The sequence below is a fragment of the Lagopus leucura genome, unplaced genomic scaffold (assembly GCF_019238085.1).
Source record: "Lagopus leucura isolate 7727_CA_CO unplaced genomic scaffold, USGS_WTPT01 Super-Scaffold_100002, whole genome shotgun sequence".
Taxonomy (NCBI): domain Eukaryota; kingdom Metazoa; phylum Chordata; class Aves; order Galliformes; family Phasianidae; genus Lagopus; species Lagopus leucura.
In genome coordinates, this window is record NW_024962263.1 from 55,790,807 (window position 1) to 55,807,583 (window position 16,777).

The 16,777-nt window shown below is 37.7% G+C and overlaps 1 protein-coding gene across 1 annotated transcript in view; it reads left to right on the forward strand.

Moving 5' to 3' along the window:
* Positions 1–7,646: 7,646 nt before the first annotated feature.
* The window catches only part of CLVS1 (clavesin 1), a 79,542-nt gene continuing 70,411 nt past the window's right edge, over positions 7,647–16,777 (forward strand). The window contains exon 1 of the mRNA XM_042869441.1: positions 7,647–8,061. Within this exon, the coding sequence (XP_042725375.1) occupies positions 7,673–8,061 (389 nt within the window). The 5' untranslated portion in view covers positions 7,647–7,672. The remainder of the gene's footprint in view (positions 8,062–16,777) is intronic.

Below are 16,777 nucleotides of genomic sequence, written 5' to 3' on the forward strand. Positions count from 1 at the left end.
TGTTGACTCATCCAGCTTTGAAAGCTGTTGAGTATTTTCTAAAGACTCCTGTAAGATATACACAAAACTATAATGTAACTTGTTCTAAAAACCTTACCATGCTTACCTTACTGTTTCATCATTTCTGACTGAATCTGGTGCAGAGACCAGATTCTCTAATACTGAGTAGCACAGAGAGCTACAGAGTAGGAGTAAGCAGTGCAGTTGGCAATACAAGGACTGCAGAATCAGCCCCATCACAATGAGCCATAATTCCATAAACTCTGTGCTTTGAACACAGAAAGTTTTGCAACAAAGTATGTAACAGCCTCCTTGTCTTTATAAAGAGGGCCTGTCAGTGAGAATACAAATTATCAGCCTCATAAAAAGATGGAGAGTATTTCCTTCAAACTAAGCATAGTTTTTAATTTAAGTGAGGAGTTACTGGAGTACTTCTGCTATTGTTCTGCACATTAGTATTATTTTCCCTCCTAGCCCACAGATGTAGTGTATGCTACATACACAAGCATAATGGGACAACCAGATCCTACCAATAAGAAAAAAAAAAATAGGAACATCAGTCTTTTATGGAAGAGAAAGTTCAGTGAGCAGTATTTCACATAATCTTGGGCAGATATATATAAATCCTTTGCATGTTGATATTATTACGACTCTTAGGATTTTGTCTAAGAATTTCCGAAAGCTCTTTTTCATTTTTATTAATAGGATTTGTAGAAATAAACTTCTTAAGCTTAGCATGTTTGAACGCACAAGGTACTGTCAAATTACATTAAAATTCATTTTGACGCTGTTAGAAGAAATGTGCAGATCCATGTGTTTTTACTCCTTGAGTAGGTAAGGAAGAAAGAAGCACAGTAATATTGTATGAATTTTTGTGTGAAGAAGTCCTCCTCTGTCTCCTCCCTCCCTGCCCCCTCAGTTCCCTTTCCTTCCCTCCATTCCTTTATTCATACTTTCCTTTCTTCCTTCCTTCCACTCATTTTCTCACATTCTCTTCTCTCCTTTCTTCCTCTCTTCCCTTCCTCTTTCTGCCACCTTACAGAATGGCAGATAACTTTCTCATTCATAGTGTGTAAAGAAGAACTAAGTTTGCTACTAACAGGGCAATACACAACTGAGGCACTTAACATTTTTAAAGGAACATAACTTTTATAATGTATATGAAAACTCCCATGCCATTTGATAAACTTCACGTTGTTATAGTTGTAGAACTAAGTGTCCTCACTGTTTATTTCGTTCTTTCTTCTATATATCTTTATACAGATATCATAATATCATTTCTACGGTGCATTAAGGAGTATTCAAGTACCAGGATTATCATTCCATGCTATCATTTCTCCTCATATCTTAATTATCATGCTTGGGGATTAGATTTCATGTTTTACATACTGCTGATAATTTCTGCTGAAAGAAGATTCTATACAATTGGACAAAGTGATTTCTTTGTTCAGTAGTTGTCAGGTTGCTTTTTTTCATGGTGACCCTTCCAGTTCATGACTAACATGGAATTCCCATGTAGCCTGCTGCTTTCTGAAATGCCATAGGTCAGATGTCACATTGCCATAGGGATTAGCAGTTTATCTGTAGTGGGTGAAAATATAAAACTTTAAAATTATGTTCTGGAAATATATTAAAACAGTCTTACTTAGTTCACCACTAATTTGCTTATTTTTTTTTCAAATTTATTTACAAGTTTTCTGAGTTTCCCTCCTCAGCACGTTGACAATAAGTTTTCAAATTTTGTGTCAGAAAATAGTGAGGCAATCTATTTCACATCTAACAGACAACCTTGTCTGTCCCTCCTGATGCCCAGAAGTTTGTAGCATCAGCAGGACAACTGCAGGCCAGTGTTGCAAGCTTGCCTGCCCTATAGGCAAACAGAGCTACAAGGATCAGCTGAGTTGATGCCACGGTTTTGTGCTGAGCCATGGATAATTTACCACTCTTGGACAGACAGATGTGGCCCAAGGGTATAGTGTAACTGACTCAAACTTACAAGGAGTCTGTAATATGAGGGAAATAGGGAAGTGTGATGTATTGTTTTCACTGAACTAAAGGAAATGTTGGGTTTTGCACCTCGGTAAGGAGATCATAACCCAGGAAAGAGTGGGCACCATCAAATTCCCCACACAGCTGTTAGAGACACAAACATTTCCTATTTTCATATTGGAGAGAAGCAAGAGTTCCCTAGCCAAAGGATATAGGAGAGGCAGGCCTTCAAGGAGGAAGGTCTGCAACATTTAATCCATTCAAATTCACTGGGAGAATTGGATCCCATAGGGAAGCAAGAGGTGTGAATAATTTGATCAGCAGTCAGGCTATGAGTTGGGAAGCAGTTGGTGCTCTTGGAAAAACCAAAGATGATATTCATTTTGGGTTCAGATTGTGCTACTAAAGTTTTGCCTTACACTAGGGAAACAGGGAGCATTGCAGTCTACCTTCTCATTTCTTAGTGTGCAAAAAGGTTTCACATTTTTCTAATGGTGCAGAGTATTGTTCATAGAGTGGAAAGATTACCCAGATGTTAACATGTATGCTTGCAGCTCAAGAGACACATGCTCTTCTCCCAGCTCTGTGAAATGTTCCTGCTGTGACTTCAGGCAAATCACTCAGGGCATTACTTTTCCCCACTAGCTGTGGCAGATGCCAAGATCCTGCAGCCAAGGACAAGAGAGAGACAGATTTTTTTCATTCCTTTTTTGAAATCAATTCTTGGAGCCAGGGTACAGCCCTTTTTTATGTCACTCAATCTCCGGTTTGGATTCCTACTAAGATACCCAAGACCTCAAAGTGCCAAAGAATCCACTTCTATGAGCTCAGCTATGGGCCCATCCTGCCCTGTGGAGTAATACCTGCTAAGCAGAGCACAGCCCAAAGATGTTTTCCATAGTTTAACATCAAAATATTTTTTTTTAAAAGCAATTTAATGAGATGACACCCACACACTGAAATGAAATCATTCTATCTCACCATTTTCACACCCTAGCAACCCACTTTCTTCTGGCATGATTTTAGCATCTGTGTATGAATGTTAGGAATTAGGAATTACGTAAGGAGACAAATCATAACACTGGTGACTATTAACACCAGGTGATGATCAAAGGTTAGTGCCTCCCTCATTTGAAAGCTGTGGAAATGAACTTCCACATGGTGCATATCTTTCGATGCAATGAAATTTCTTATTAGACAGAGGTTTCTAAAAGTATGTGATTGAAGTGGATGAAGAATGGCCAAGTGTGTATAAGGACAACATTTCTAGAGGCAAATGGTGTTGTAAAGGCAGCAAAGTGGGAAAGAACAAAATGTTTCAGACAAGCATCATCTCCACTGAGGACAGTTTTGGCCAATTATCCAATTTATATGGCGCAAATAAGGGTTGAATGCTGATCCAGAAGAGAGTACTAGAGCATTTTATGACCTTTGAATGGATAGTGCTATGTAGATACATCCTTAATATATCACCTTAATTTTAGTTAATAATTAAGTATTGTTTGGTTGGCTTTTTATTAAGACTTATTTCCAAGAGTCGGGCAAAAAATATAAACTGTTCATGTTAAAATCATAACCAATTTATAATATTTTTTTCAACTTAAGCCCTCTTTTTGTCCCTTGTCATTCTCTTGAAGAGAAAACAAATACAGTGAAATGGTATGTGACATCACAATTTTGGTGACATTTTTCCTTGTTTTTACTGTATTAATAAGCTGTGTTTCAAATTCTGTTAAAAGTCTTTCCTTATTTAAAGCTGAGTTTTGTTCCTTTGGAGGAATGATTTATTTTAAGTGGCTGCTAAAAGACAGTCGGAGAGCAAATATTACATCAGGAACTAAGAGTCACAACACAGAAAAACAGCTATTGAGACTATAACAAAGAAACTGAGATTCCAACACATAGCAATAATATTCAAGATAGGAAAAAAAACAGGCCAGCATCATGGAGCTGTTGTACTGTGTCTGGAGCAGGGCCACTAAGATGATCAGAGGACTGGAGCACCTCTCCTATGAAGAAAGGTTGAGGAAACGGCTTGTTTAGCTTGGAGAAGAGAAGGCTCCAAGGAGACTTCATTGTGTCCTTCCAGTACTTGAGGGGAGCTTATACATGGGATGGGAACTGACCTTATCACTGTCTGATAGTGAAACAACAAGGGGAGTGGCTTTAAACTAAAAAAGGGGAGATTTAGATTAGATGTTATGTGGAAAGTCTTTACTCAGAGCACAGCTTACCCATGAAAGCTCTGGCTACCCTATCCCTGGAGGTGTTCAAGGCCAGGTTAGATAGAGTCCTGGGAAGCCTTATCTAGCCTGATCTAGTGGTTGGCAACCCTGATCACGGCAGGGACTTGGAAATGGATGGTTTTAATGTCTCTTCCAATCCAAACCATTCTATAATTCTACGATTTGTTTGGGGAAAAAATAAATAAATAATCATAAATAAATAAATAAACAAATAAAAGCAGAACAAAGATGCAAACACCTGAAAAACTGGCAGATGGATAGGAGTATACAGAACACCAGAAGAGAAGAAGATCTGCCATGTGTGTGGCAGGGGATGAAAATGGAGAAGGCACCTCTGCTATACCTTTGGGAATCAGGATAAATCAGTACCATTTGAGAGTAACAATTAAACTGGTAACTACAGAACATTAAATTTATTGTCAGGGTAAACAGAGGGAGAACCAAGTCACTCACTGATAAAAATCAAGAACCTCGAAGTCAATGGTGCTAGACAGAACTACTAACCCTTGAGTTGTGCTGTCATTCAGACAGAAAGAATGATGTTCATATACATTTTGGATTATTTTGAAATATATAACGTTATCCCAGTAAAGCATTTGAGTGCAAAGGACGTTGCAGCTGTTAGTGAGTATAATCTATAGATACTGTAGCTCAACTCACTACCTGAAATCTCTGAAATACATTTAAAAATCTTTGTTCAGTTGTACTGAAGGTTTGTAAATTGTTTTTTTTGGCAACAAAGTTTGACAGGAAAGAACCATAACTCTTTCACCTTGGGTTCATCCTGGGGATGAAGGTGCTGATCCATTGAAGTAAAAACAGAAAATTTGATGATGATAACATCATTTTAACACCAACTGCCCAGAAACCCTATGAGGAAATGTGAAGGGCTGAACTTTCCCTCCTTGTCTATCTCCATTTCCTTCTGGAGCAGACAGCAGTTGACCTTTCAGGAATTTTCCTCATTTCCAAAAAAGAGTCTTGGTGGAGGTCAGAGTCTGAAAAGGAACCTCAGCAAGGCATGATTTTCCTCTCATATACTCTCACAAAAACTGTGAAACCACTGAGGTCACTTTTATCTGCCACAAGTCACAGTGGTTCCAAATTCACATTCAAATTCATACTGACCGAGCCTGAGATGACACAGCCCCCACATCAGCTCCCTGCTTCCACCTCTCCTCTGCCAAGCACCCTCGAGCACAGCCAGGTGCCTTTGGGCACTGCACTACTCCAGTGACAGCGTCTCACTTAAGTACACCTAACTAGCTCTGTGGAGATGATCCTAACTCAAAGCATGATTTATGCAGTAAAATGCTAATGCCACCATTAATCTGAGATCTAAAGCACAGAAAATTGGCCTGATCTTCTCATGCTCTACATCAATTTTATATCAGCAGAGTTCTGTTAGTATCAGCAGAGTTATCCTAATTTCTGCTCGTATATGCAAAAGGAAAGCATCCTTTTTTGTGTGTGTATGCAATCCAGCAATCCATATTTCTTTAACCGTTAAGTAACCTGCACCCATAGATTAGCCTCTCAGGACTTCAGGCATGTTACTCTGGAGTCTTTCACACTCTGCAAAGGCTTGTAAAAGGCAGGCACCCTTCTTTCCTCCTATTTCTGCCTTTTCCTACTTTTTCCCAGGCTGATAATGAATCATTGGACGCTCTATCCTGCAGGTAGCTCTGTGCGTCTTCAGCTCCATAGCTAATACAAAAAGGAAATGCTTAACTGACTCCCTTTCGTATCACACACTGATAAGTTGCGTGTCTGTTGCTGTAGAAAGAAAATGTTTGGGGGGATTTTTCTTATCCTTCGCCACACATGTCATGTAAGCAAATATGCAGAAATACTCTGTATTCAAATTTAAGGATTCTGGGTCTGCAGCTATGGTATCTAAAATGCAGTTTGTTTCAATGACAGGCAAGATCATAGAACAGCGGACTTGTTTCCCCTGTGCTGATTAACTTCAAGGACCTGCAATGTAACCTTGAGCACCTCTGACTAAGAAGTGCCCTGGCTGCTGCTGTCCCCTTGGTTTGATATGAGAGTGCTGAACCCAGGGGAGCAGTGGAATGGAACAGTGTTTGCATTATAAATAATTCATGATTTTCCAAACAGCTTTCTTCAGATATAATAAAGCATATCTTTCACTGAAGAATTCCCTTTTAATTTTTAAATCTTTTTTTTTTTTTTTCTTCAGAAATTAGCCAGAAAGATAAATCAGTTAGGCAGCGGCATTTTTTGTTTGTTTGTTTGCTTGTCTGTTTTTGTGATGCCTAAAGTATTGGATGGATCTTGATCTTCCTTCACACACATTTCACAGAGGAACAGACCTTGATCTTATTTCACACAAGTGTAGCTACACAGACTTCGATGACAGCCTCTTGCTAATTATGTCACTGAAATGTAAGGGACTCACTGCATCGTTTTGCTCATACATAACAGCTTAAGCAGCTCTTCTTATAACACTCGTGAAAACAAATTGAAGGTAAAGTACAAAAATAAAAATGAAATTCAGAACTAGGTGTTTTGAGAAAGCTACAAGGTTCTGAAGACAAGAGTTTGGCATCAAATGCAACTAGAACACCAACCCTGTCAGATTAGATTCATCAAACACTTTATTCATGGGAAGTTTCCCATGAAAATATTCTAAGTCTCAGTGGGAAATATTTTGGTGTGGTTTTATCAAGAAGAAAACACCCCTGATTCTGGTGGAGTTCTGTTTCATTTTTCAGCAGTTTTGTGAGTAACTCAGGGGCTAGTTCAAGGAAAGCTACAGGCTGACAGTACAGGTGGTAAAAACAAGCAAAGCAAGTTTTCATATTTTGCAGGTATGCAAAATTTTACTATATATATATATATATATTTTTTAATTTTACTATAGTCATTCTAGGCTTGAAGTTGTGGAAAGCTGGAACTCACTTTTATATGACAATTTTGCAAATAGTATTTTAATGCTAAAATGATATGGCATATAATTGTCAATTAATAAGAATGCCTTACTGAAAGATTAAATATATACATTGAAGACATCAGTGACTGTCTTGTAATAACTGTACTCATTCTGAAATTATTTGGTTGCTATCCTCTTACATATGAAGTCTACAAAACAATTTCACTGCTATATAAATTTCAAAAATGTAAGCTGTATACACACATTTAATCTTTCTTAAAAATCTATTTGCTTTTTCTTTTAGAAAGTGATGGAATAAACAACACATTCCTTTGGATGAATTATACAGCACATGAACTGCCAATTATTCTTTGTGCAGGAATAAGAAAAACCCTTCACTTTCATTTATTACGTATCAGCTTGATAACAAAAAAACTTTTGAATGGCTCATGGTCACAGCAAACCATTAATTGAATGGGATCAGCACTTCTCCTACTAAATTATCTCAAGTCAAGGATTTGGAAAAGAGATTTTTGCAGCAATGACCCATTTACAAGCTGGACTTAGTCCAGAGACTATAGAGAAAGCCCGCCTGGAACTGAATGAAAACCCAGACATTTTGCACCAGGATATCCAGCAAGTCAGGGACATGATCATCACAAGGCCTGACATCGGGTTTTTACGTACAGATGATGCCTTCATCTTGAGATTTCTCCGAGCCAGGAAGTTTCACCAAATGGAGGCCTTCAGACTGCTGGCTCAGTACTTCCAGTACCGCCAATTAAATTTGGATATGTTCAAAAATTTCAAGGCTGATGATCCAGGAATCAAACGGGCTCTGACTGATGGGTTCCCAGGAGTACTGGAAAATCGTGACCACTGTGGCAGGAAGATTCTTCTGCTTTTTGCAGCCAACTGGGATCAGAGTAGGTAAATGTAGATAGTGTCCTTATCTTTTTGCATACATTTACACTCAACTCATAAATGAATGTTTGTGATCACATTTAAAGAAAGGTCATTTTTTGTAAAAGATTTTGTAACCATCAGTCCAATTCACTACAACTTTTGTCCAATCTGATCACCTCTCATTCTTCAGATTTAACACCATTAAGAAAAGGGTATATCAGGGTATCAAGTAAATAGTTTGTGGGGTTTTTTTTGTTGTTGTTGTTCTGTTTGTTTTTTTCCACAAATGTTTTAGTCAGATAGTGTTGGCTTGTTATAAATACATTAATGCCTATTATAAAATTGATTCAGTAATATCATAGATTAGCTTAACAGGTTGTCAGAAAAGAAAACATACTCATAGCTGTTCTGACCATATTTATCCTATCTCCAAACTTATTCACAGACGATTTTTTTTGTTTTAATCATGGCCTATGTTATATCTCCAAACTGCATCATCATACCTACACACTTTGGCTAGTTTATACAGTTAATCTGGCTAGTTAATCTGATAAATAGAAGATTCATGCAAAGCATATCTTCTGTTCAGGTCATTTATTTACAGAGTACAAGCAAAGATATCTACCAGCCATTATTATAAAATGATGTTCTTAAATGTTGACATGATTAGCCATTTTTCACCACCTATTTGAAGTGATATAAATACAAAGAAAAGGCAATATTCTCCAAATAATCATGTCTGCATCGTTCTCTTTGTCAGAAGTTATTTCATTCCATTTTCCATGCCACCAGGGTAGAACGGAGAAGTTTAATCAGCTGTTATGATTTCTATGTCTAGTGCTACATCTGCTGATTTTTCATAAAAATCACACCAAATAACTAAATTCGATTCAAGATTTGAGTATCAAAAATACTGAAGATTTCTGGGCAAGAGTTTGTCTTGGCAGAGTCCTAAGCTGTTCACCAATGTGTCTTTCATCCTTAGAAGTTAATAGATTAAAGCTTTGCATTTATGCTACACAAACTACTAGAGATCAGTACATGTGTGTCTGCATTCCTTGTTTTCTGAGAAAATCTTTCATCTCCTTGAGCAAAAAAGTGTTCAGAAGTCGTTCTAATTTTCTTTTCATGCACAGATACAGTAAAAAGATGTACAGAAATATAGTATTGCATGAAGAAAAATATTTGGTGAAATCCAGATATAAAGCTGGTGATAGATAAGTCTTACTGAGTACAATGGGGCCAGAGTTTATCTCCTGACTTTCTGAACCATGAACGTCACTTTATTCCAACCATAGCACCCTTCCTTTAGCAATTGGGCTAGAAAAAAAGATCAATAAGTAGGTATCTTGCAGTAATAGAAAGCATCAGTTTTATTGGACGGTTTTGTGGTTCTGCTGGTTGCATTAAGGGATTTAGGTATTACATAGAGCTGGGTTCAGATCTGTGATTTCTCAACAGAATGAATCCATATGATTAATCTCATGCGTCAGAACCTGTCCTAGGAAAGTTGAGAATGCTGTTGTCTTCCAAGCAACTTCCAGCTGCTTGTACTGTGTTAATTTAAAGGGACCACCATGTTTTCAAATTAATGTCCTAAATATGTCATCTTTTAACCTACTTTTGAATTCACTGAGAATACTGCTGCATTTTTGGGAAGTTGCTCTCAGACAACAAGATAGTACCTTATCTCCTCTACAGTAATGGTCTTGTGTTCAATTTGACCATGGTATAACAGCTAAGCTCCTTTTCCTCGAGGGAGATCATTGTATTGTTCACAGGGTAAGAAAATACTTGTGGGAAGTCAACACAACAAAGATAATGTTCTGTAAAGTACCACACTAGTTTAACAATTTGCAGTATATTCGTGCTGCCAAAGGTTAAACGGATAGAATTTATGTTCTCTCAGAATTAGAAATATTTTCCAGGCTGTTTATATTCTTCTGTACACATCCTATCATCTTAGCACTGTTGCTTATGTGCAGATCAAGTGATTACAAACTTTTGTTGAGAATACATCATGTGGTAACACAATGTCACGTTTCTCTTTGGTAGTTCTCTCCTTTTAGATACAAAATCACCAGTTTTCTTATCTACTTAGTCACATCATGAGCTCATATTCAGCTCAAATTTGCTCCAAGTCACTGTTTCCCAAAATAAAAAAAAGACTGGTAAATGTGTCATACATTCTCATCTACAATGGGGGCACAGTCTAGCATGTGATTCACACTCTTCTGCAGAGCTAAACTTGTTCTCCTCCTTGATTATTGTTGCATGTTTTTTGTGACATCCACAAAGTTCACTAGCAATAATTTCATTTTTGCTTCTACATTGCTGAAAAAATTAGTGGTTATTGTTTTGACTATAACCTCCTTGATGGCTAGGAAAAAAACACTAGGATTGATAATTCTTATGCATAGACCACTACCTGCAACCTACCATTATGCCAGGCTTTCTTTCATTTAGCATGTGCTGCATTGGTTTTGTATTGCTCCTTTTTTTTTTAAAGAAAGATTTCTCAAAGACAATGTCTTCACTTTCTCTCTAAGACCCACGTAGTAACTTCTGCATCTGTTCTTTCATGTTAAAATATGTTACAGAATGAAAGACTTCAGTGATGTAGAATAAATGAAAATTATCAGATGGATAGAAATGAAAGATCAGATTAATTTCACTTTGAGGGAGAGGAAAAATGTTAAGATGTGTTACTGTATATGAGTGAATCCTTGCAGGGGAGGACCATCATTCACTTTGTTCAGAGGTGCAAAATAATCTAACTGCAAGGTGTGAACTCACCCAGAACTCATTTACACTTCACATATATCACGTCTTACAGAGAAAGCTATTTGTAAATAGAAATCATGAAGTATTAAAGATAGGTATATAAGTCAAATCAGAAACTTGTTTGATGGACTAGCTTACAATATGAAAATTCAGTTTGTAAAACAAGTACATATGTACATGCATGTAGATTTGATGGGACTTGAACAAGAATTTCTCATAAATGCATATGCCACGTTCCAGATTACAAATGTTCCTTCTCACAGCTTCTCATTTCTTCAGTCTCACCAAAACTAAGTCCTCACCCCCATGATGCACCTTGTGTAAAACTGAACCTTTTAAAGAAGCCAGATAAAAACATGTTTTCATCTGTTAGATTGAGGAAACGCTTCTCTAGCAACCACAACTGTTCCTAGGTTGGCTGCTGCCATTTGGTATACCTTGCTCACACACCTGAGAAATGGTGGCTTTAGGTGAACAATTCAGCAGCAGACATTCATTGATATTCCAAGTAAAGATATTTCCCTCAAGGTTTTTCAGACAGAGTAAAATTTAGTTTTGTATAAAGAGCCAGCGTGACGGCTATCTCTATTCATGATATGAGTTACATATTGACCCTTTGCAAGTAGTGCCTTGGGGCAAATGGCCGGAAGAATGCCCACTGTCTTTTACAGAAAATAGTAATTAATTCTTTTTATTCATAGCTGGACTGTCAAGTCTTAGATGCTGTCAAATAGCTTCAAATATTCTGTATGGAAGCTAGAAAGGAAAATTGCTTTGTTTATAGCATACATTTCCAAGTCAGCTGCTAGCCATAAATTCTCTTTTATTAACCAAGAAGTCCCAAATGCAAGATACCTACCATTCTGTAGAAAAGTGTATTGAGATAGGCTGAAGGGCAAGGAAATATTCTGACATAGTGGTAAACCAACAGCTATAAATATTTTAGAGGATTATGACAGAAAAGATGACATCCTTGTTGAGAATGTTCATAAATGGTGTAGCTGCAAGGACATTATCATCAGCAGATCCTGTTTGAATGAATGAATGTCTCTGAGGCTGATCATTCCAATATATTTCAAGGATAATCTCAGGTACTTACTAGAATATGATGGAATAAACATCTTTTGAGACTGATTTATGGTCACAGACAAACTGTGGCAATAACTCAGCCTCACAGCTGTTTATTATGAGAGATTGCTGCTGAAATATGATCAGCCCTAACACCAGAATAACTTTTACATAGCATGTTTTTGTGTTTGGCTAGGGGATGCTGATTTTGTATTGTGAGATGCTTACACTAATGCAATCTGAGGTCATCATTCAAATGTCACAGTGACCAACAAATTGCCTGGAAATGCAATATATTAAAAATAATTCATGTTACATTACTATGTTACTAAGCTTGTCTGAAATGGTAGCAGAATTTGGGGTAACAGAGAAAGGAGTTCTAAGCAGAATACTAATTTCAAGGAGCAATGAATGCACAAATTAAATGCTGTACAAAGTAGAACACGACAAGCTCTGCCATGAAATGTTTTAATTTACTCAAAGTCAGAAACTTAATTCAGTTAGTACAGTTCATTGTAGAAGCTGAGTTTGGGAAAGCAGTTTGTAGCCTGGGTGAGAGACAGAAGGATGACATACAAAAATGACAGTCCTGGATAGGGCTAAGAAGGAAATCAAAGAAGAGAGAGAAAATGTCTTAAAAAGGAAGAAAAACAACAGCTGGGAAAGTTACAAGACATATGCTGAAGAACAAGACAAGCCTGACTGAAAGGAATAAAACCAGTGGAATGAGTTAGGGCAATCTGACACAAACTGAGAAGAGAGAACTGTGAATGGTGTGGGGATGAGGACTGATTGAAGAGCACTGGTTCCAGCGAGTGATTCAGACAATTGTAGATGGTCTAAGGGATAACAAAAGGAAATGAAGCACCAGCTGGAAGATTGCTCTGTGCCACTTCCTTCTACAAAGAAAACCAACCTAATCCCCCAGCTTTATAAGCCACAGAAGACAGATGATTAAGAAATAATACACACAAACACACATACAACAAAAATGTGCATACAAACAATTCTCTCTTCCCTGGCTATCTGAGAAGAATAAAATTTTGTGTGAGGGTTTATGCCTGGGTGGCAGAAAAGAGAAACTTCAGACAGTTGTGATAGGGAGGATTCTGGATACCTTGTCTCTAGAAAATGACTCATGTTGCTGTGTGAGCCATATATGTCATCCATACAGCTTTCTCCAGATAATGATTTATTTTAGCTTCTTTCCTATGAACTCAGAGCCCCTGTATCAATTGCATTTTACATTAAAATAATCACTTTTTTTCACCGCAACCTGGTAGGTACCAAGCAAGCATCTTACACTTTCAGCAGCTTCAATGCAGCCCTGGAGATGCTTGGAATTGCTGATGATAGTCTGTGCAACTCTAGAGGAATTACAGTGGATAACATGAATTCAGTCAGGATGTGCATGAGGGTATGGGGCTGTAGGGAATGCTGAGCAGTACATGAGGGTAAATCTTGCCCCACCACCACAATTGCCATGTTTAAGGTTTTTGTCTGCCTTGGTGAGGCTGGAGGATGTGGAAGATGTCAGATCCTGAAGCTGCATTGGTATGTGTGCCCTGCCCATGCTTAGTTGGGACACTCTTGATTATTTCATGAAATAAGTGCCTGCCACAGGCATCTAAAAATCTAACAGACTGAAGAAAGGTGGAGACTAAGATGAAAGATGCAGGATATTGAATCACAGAATCATAGAACAGTATAAACACAGATTATTCTGAGTTGGAAAATTCCCACAATGATCCTTGAGTCCAACTCAGGGCTCCAAACAGAACCACTCAAAATTCAAGCCCTCTGTCTGAGAGCATTATTCAAACACTCCTTGAACTCTGGCAGTTTGCAGCAATGACCACTGCCCTTTGGAGCTCATTGCAGTGCCCAGCCACTCTCTGGTGAGGAACCTTTTCTTGATATCCAACCTGGCCCTCTCCTGACTCAGCTCTATGTCATTCTCTCAGGTTAAATGGATTAAAGCCATTCCGATAAATCAGCTTAAAACTCTAATTGCTAAAACTCTTCAGTGCAAGATATTTTGCTTCTTTTGACATGGTTAAGCTGATAAAGCGGATGGAGTGGTATAATTAATCTGCCAGGACAGGAGGCATGATGGCTAAAGAAAAGAAAATGGAATCATTCCATGAGTAAAATGAAAGTCTTGTCTTCAGTTCTGCTTGAACTCACTCACACAGTTGCTGATTTTAATAAGTGCAACAACTATAGAGAAAATAAAACGCTGCTATACCTTGCTCCCAGGCCATGATACTTGAAGCTCTGGAAACATCTTGAAGTTTCCATGTGTTGTGGGGGACAGAGGGCAGAAGAAGCTAGTTAGTCTCCTGCTGGAACTATTTTCTCTGTAACTGCCTATTTTCTGTTCATGCTGAGCAAACTTGCATCAACAAAAATTCATTTTTAAGAGAAAGCTAAAATGTAAGTATCTTTTTTCAGAACTTTTTCTCAAAAGATGCAATTACTTTTTCACTACAAACATGCAGTGGACAACAGGTCTGTGTACACATTAACATATAGGGTGCCAGTTATCTTGCATTCACGTGGTTTAAATCACAGCATCAAGCAGTGTTACATTGCTACAGAGATCAACAACAATCTATTTGAAAAATGGATGTGGGTAAAATGCATAATAATCCATGAACATCTTCAGAGAACTGAAATTCAGGATTTGAATGAAATTAGAAAATTCTATACTATTGATTTATATGTCATCCTAAGTAAAACTGTTTATTTAAAATGTTTTTTCTTTGAATTTTAACATTAACTTGATTTTATGAAATACCAAGATGTAATGAAAAATAATTCCTTGATGTCCATGGCAGAAGTTCAATGGTGGCAAGTGAAAGAGCTGCTATGTTTTTGAAGAAACAAGTGAAGAGATGCCAGAATAATTCAAAAGTGCAGAAGAACATGGAGCAGGAGCAGTCAGGCTGACTGAACAGCACACACTTCAGGGCCTGCACCTCTCTATGCATACCGCTCTCTCTATGCATACCGCTCTCTCTTTATAGAGGCTTTATCTGAACATGACGGGAGATGTTCTCTAATTTATGGAGGTTCTTGGACACCTAGCCTGGACCACTGTCAGCTTGGCCAAAAATCACAGTCTTATATGTTAAATATGCACAGATAATCTGTAGGGTGTATATGGTGCCTATACTCTGAGTGCTGGGATGTGTATTGACACACTGCATTGCTTATCTGTAAGTTCTCACCAGGAAATTCCACACCTGAACCTTACCTTACCTAGAGAATCTCCATCCTTCCCTTTTATCTTGGACCTGTGATCCTCCAAGCTGTTGAAGCTTTGTGAGGTTCTGAACAAGAATGTATTGCCTTGTTTTCGCAGGGATACTCCTACCCTCTGTTGTACAGTAGAAAATCATTCCACTTGTTCAGTATTCATTTATATATAAGCCACTTTTAGTTGGCTACTGCAATCTAATTTCAGTTTCACTCTGATAAAGCTTTAAATTCTGTTTTAGTATAAGAGAACATTGCAAGTCTGGGAAAAGGGGCAACTTGTATACAGTGCAGCTGCTTTTTTTTCTTTTTTTTTTTTTTTTTTTTTTTTTTTTTTTTGGCCCATCTTATTATTCTCTGTTAAAATACATGCACAGGTACATGTGGACTAGAGGGAATGGCCTGCAGTTGCACCTGGGGAGATTCAGGTTGGACATTAAGAAATACTACTTTTCCTAAAGAGTGGTCGGGCACTGGAAAGGGCTGCCCAGGGAGGTGGTTAAGTCACCAAACTTGGAAGTGTTCAAGGAACATTTAGATGTTGTGTTGAGGGACAAGGTTTAGTGAGAACTATTGGTGATTGTTTGATGGTTGGACTGGATGATCTTGTAGACCTTTTCCAACCTTGGTGATTCTATGATTCTATGTGCATTCACTTCCTTACAGAGAATGTTTTATAAAACTCATTTTTTTTAAGTTCATCATAACATGGAAGATTAACATTAAAAAAAAAACAACAAAAAAGCATGTCAGATGTAGACTGTGTTAAAGGCCGGCAAGCCTTCTAAGACATCAGACATACCTGTTGTTACTAGTTTAATTGTGGCTCTACTGAGATCTCTCACCTCTTGGTTTGTTAAAAAAGGTGTCCATGGTCAATTAATGGAGATAATACTGACTACACAGGAAAAGATTTTGAGGGAAATTTTGGACTACAAATGGAACAGTTCAGCAAGGTAATGCCACTGAGAAAGAAGTTTATTAGCTGGAAAGCTGTCTGCAGGACACCAGTAGCCATTCAACATTACTCCCCTCAACAGAACTGCAATCAAAGTACTGGCACAATGTGCAATAAGAGCTAAACCAGGAAATGAATAATAGAACAAGAAATCTGGAAAATAGGACAATGTAGGAACAGCTAAAGGCAGTGAGAAGAAATGGGATAAAATCTTCCCTTTATAAATAAACGTTTACCTTACTGAAAGGTGGTAGTGGCAAGCTATTGACCATCTCATTAGGAATGCAGAACAAAAGCAAATTAAGTAATCTTCAGAAAACCAGAACAAGATCTCTGAAGATTAGCAAACATTGTGCGGTGATTAAAATGCTTCAGGACTTGAATAAGTAATTGAGGCAGCCTGTGAACTTTTTATTACTGGATTTTTTACTGAAGAAGTCAGACAAATCCAGACTATTTCTGATGACGCATTGTAGGACATGTACGAGATGCTGTCAGGTCACTTTTTATCCCTTATTTCTAGGATTAATTTGCCTTTGGAAAAAGCCTCTGAAGAGGATAAACTCTGAAGACGCTTTAAGCTATCTTGCAGTTTAAGAACATAAAGATTATATCAGTAAGCTGTAGTATATAAAGTACAATGGTCTATCATATATAAAAGATGTTGTG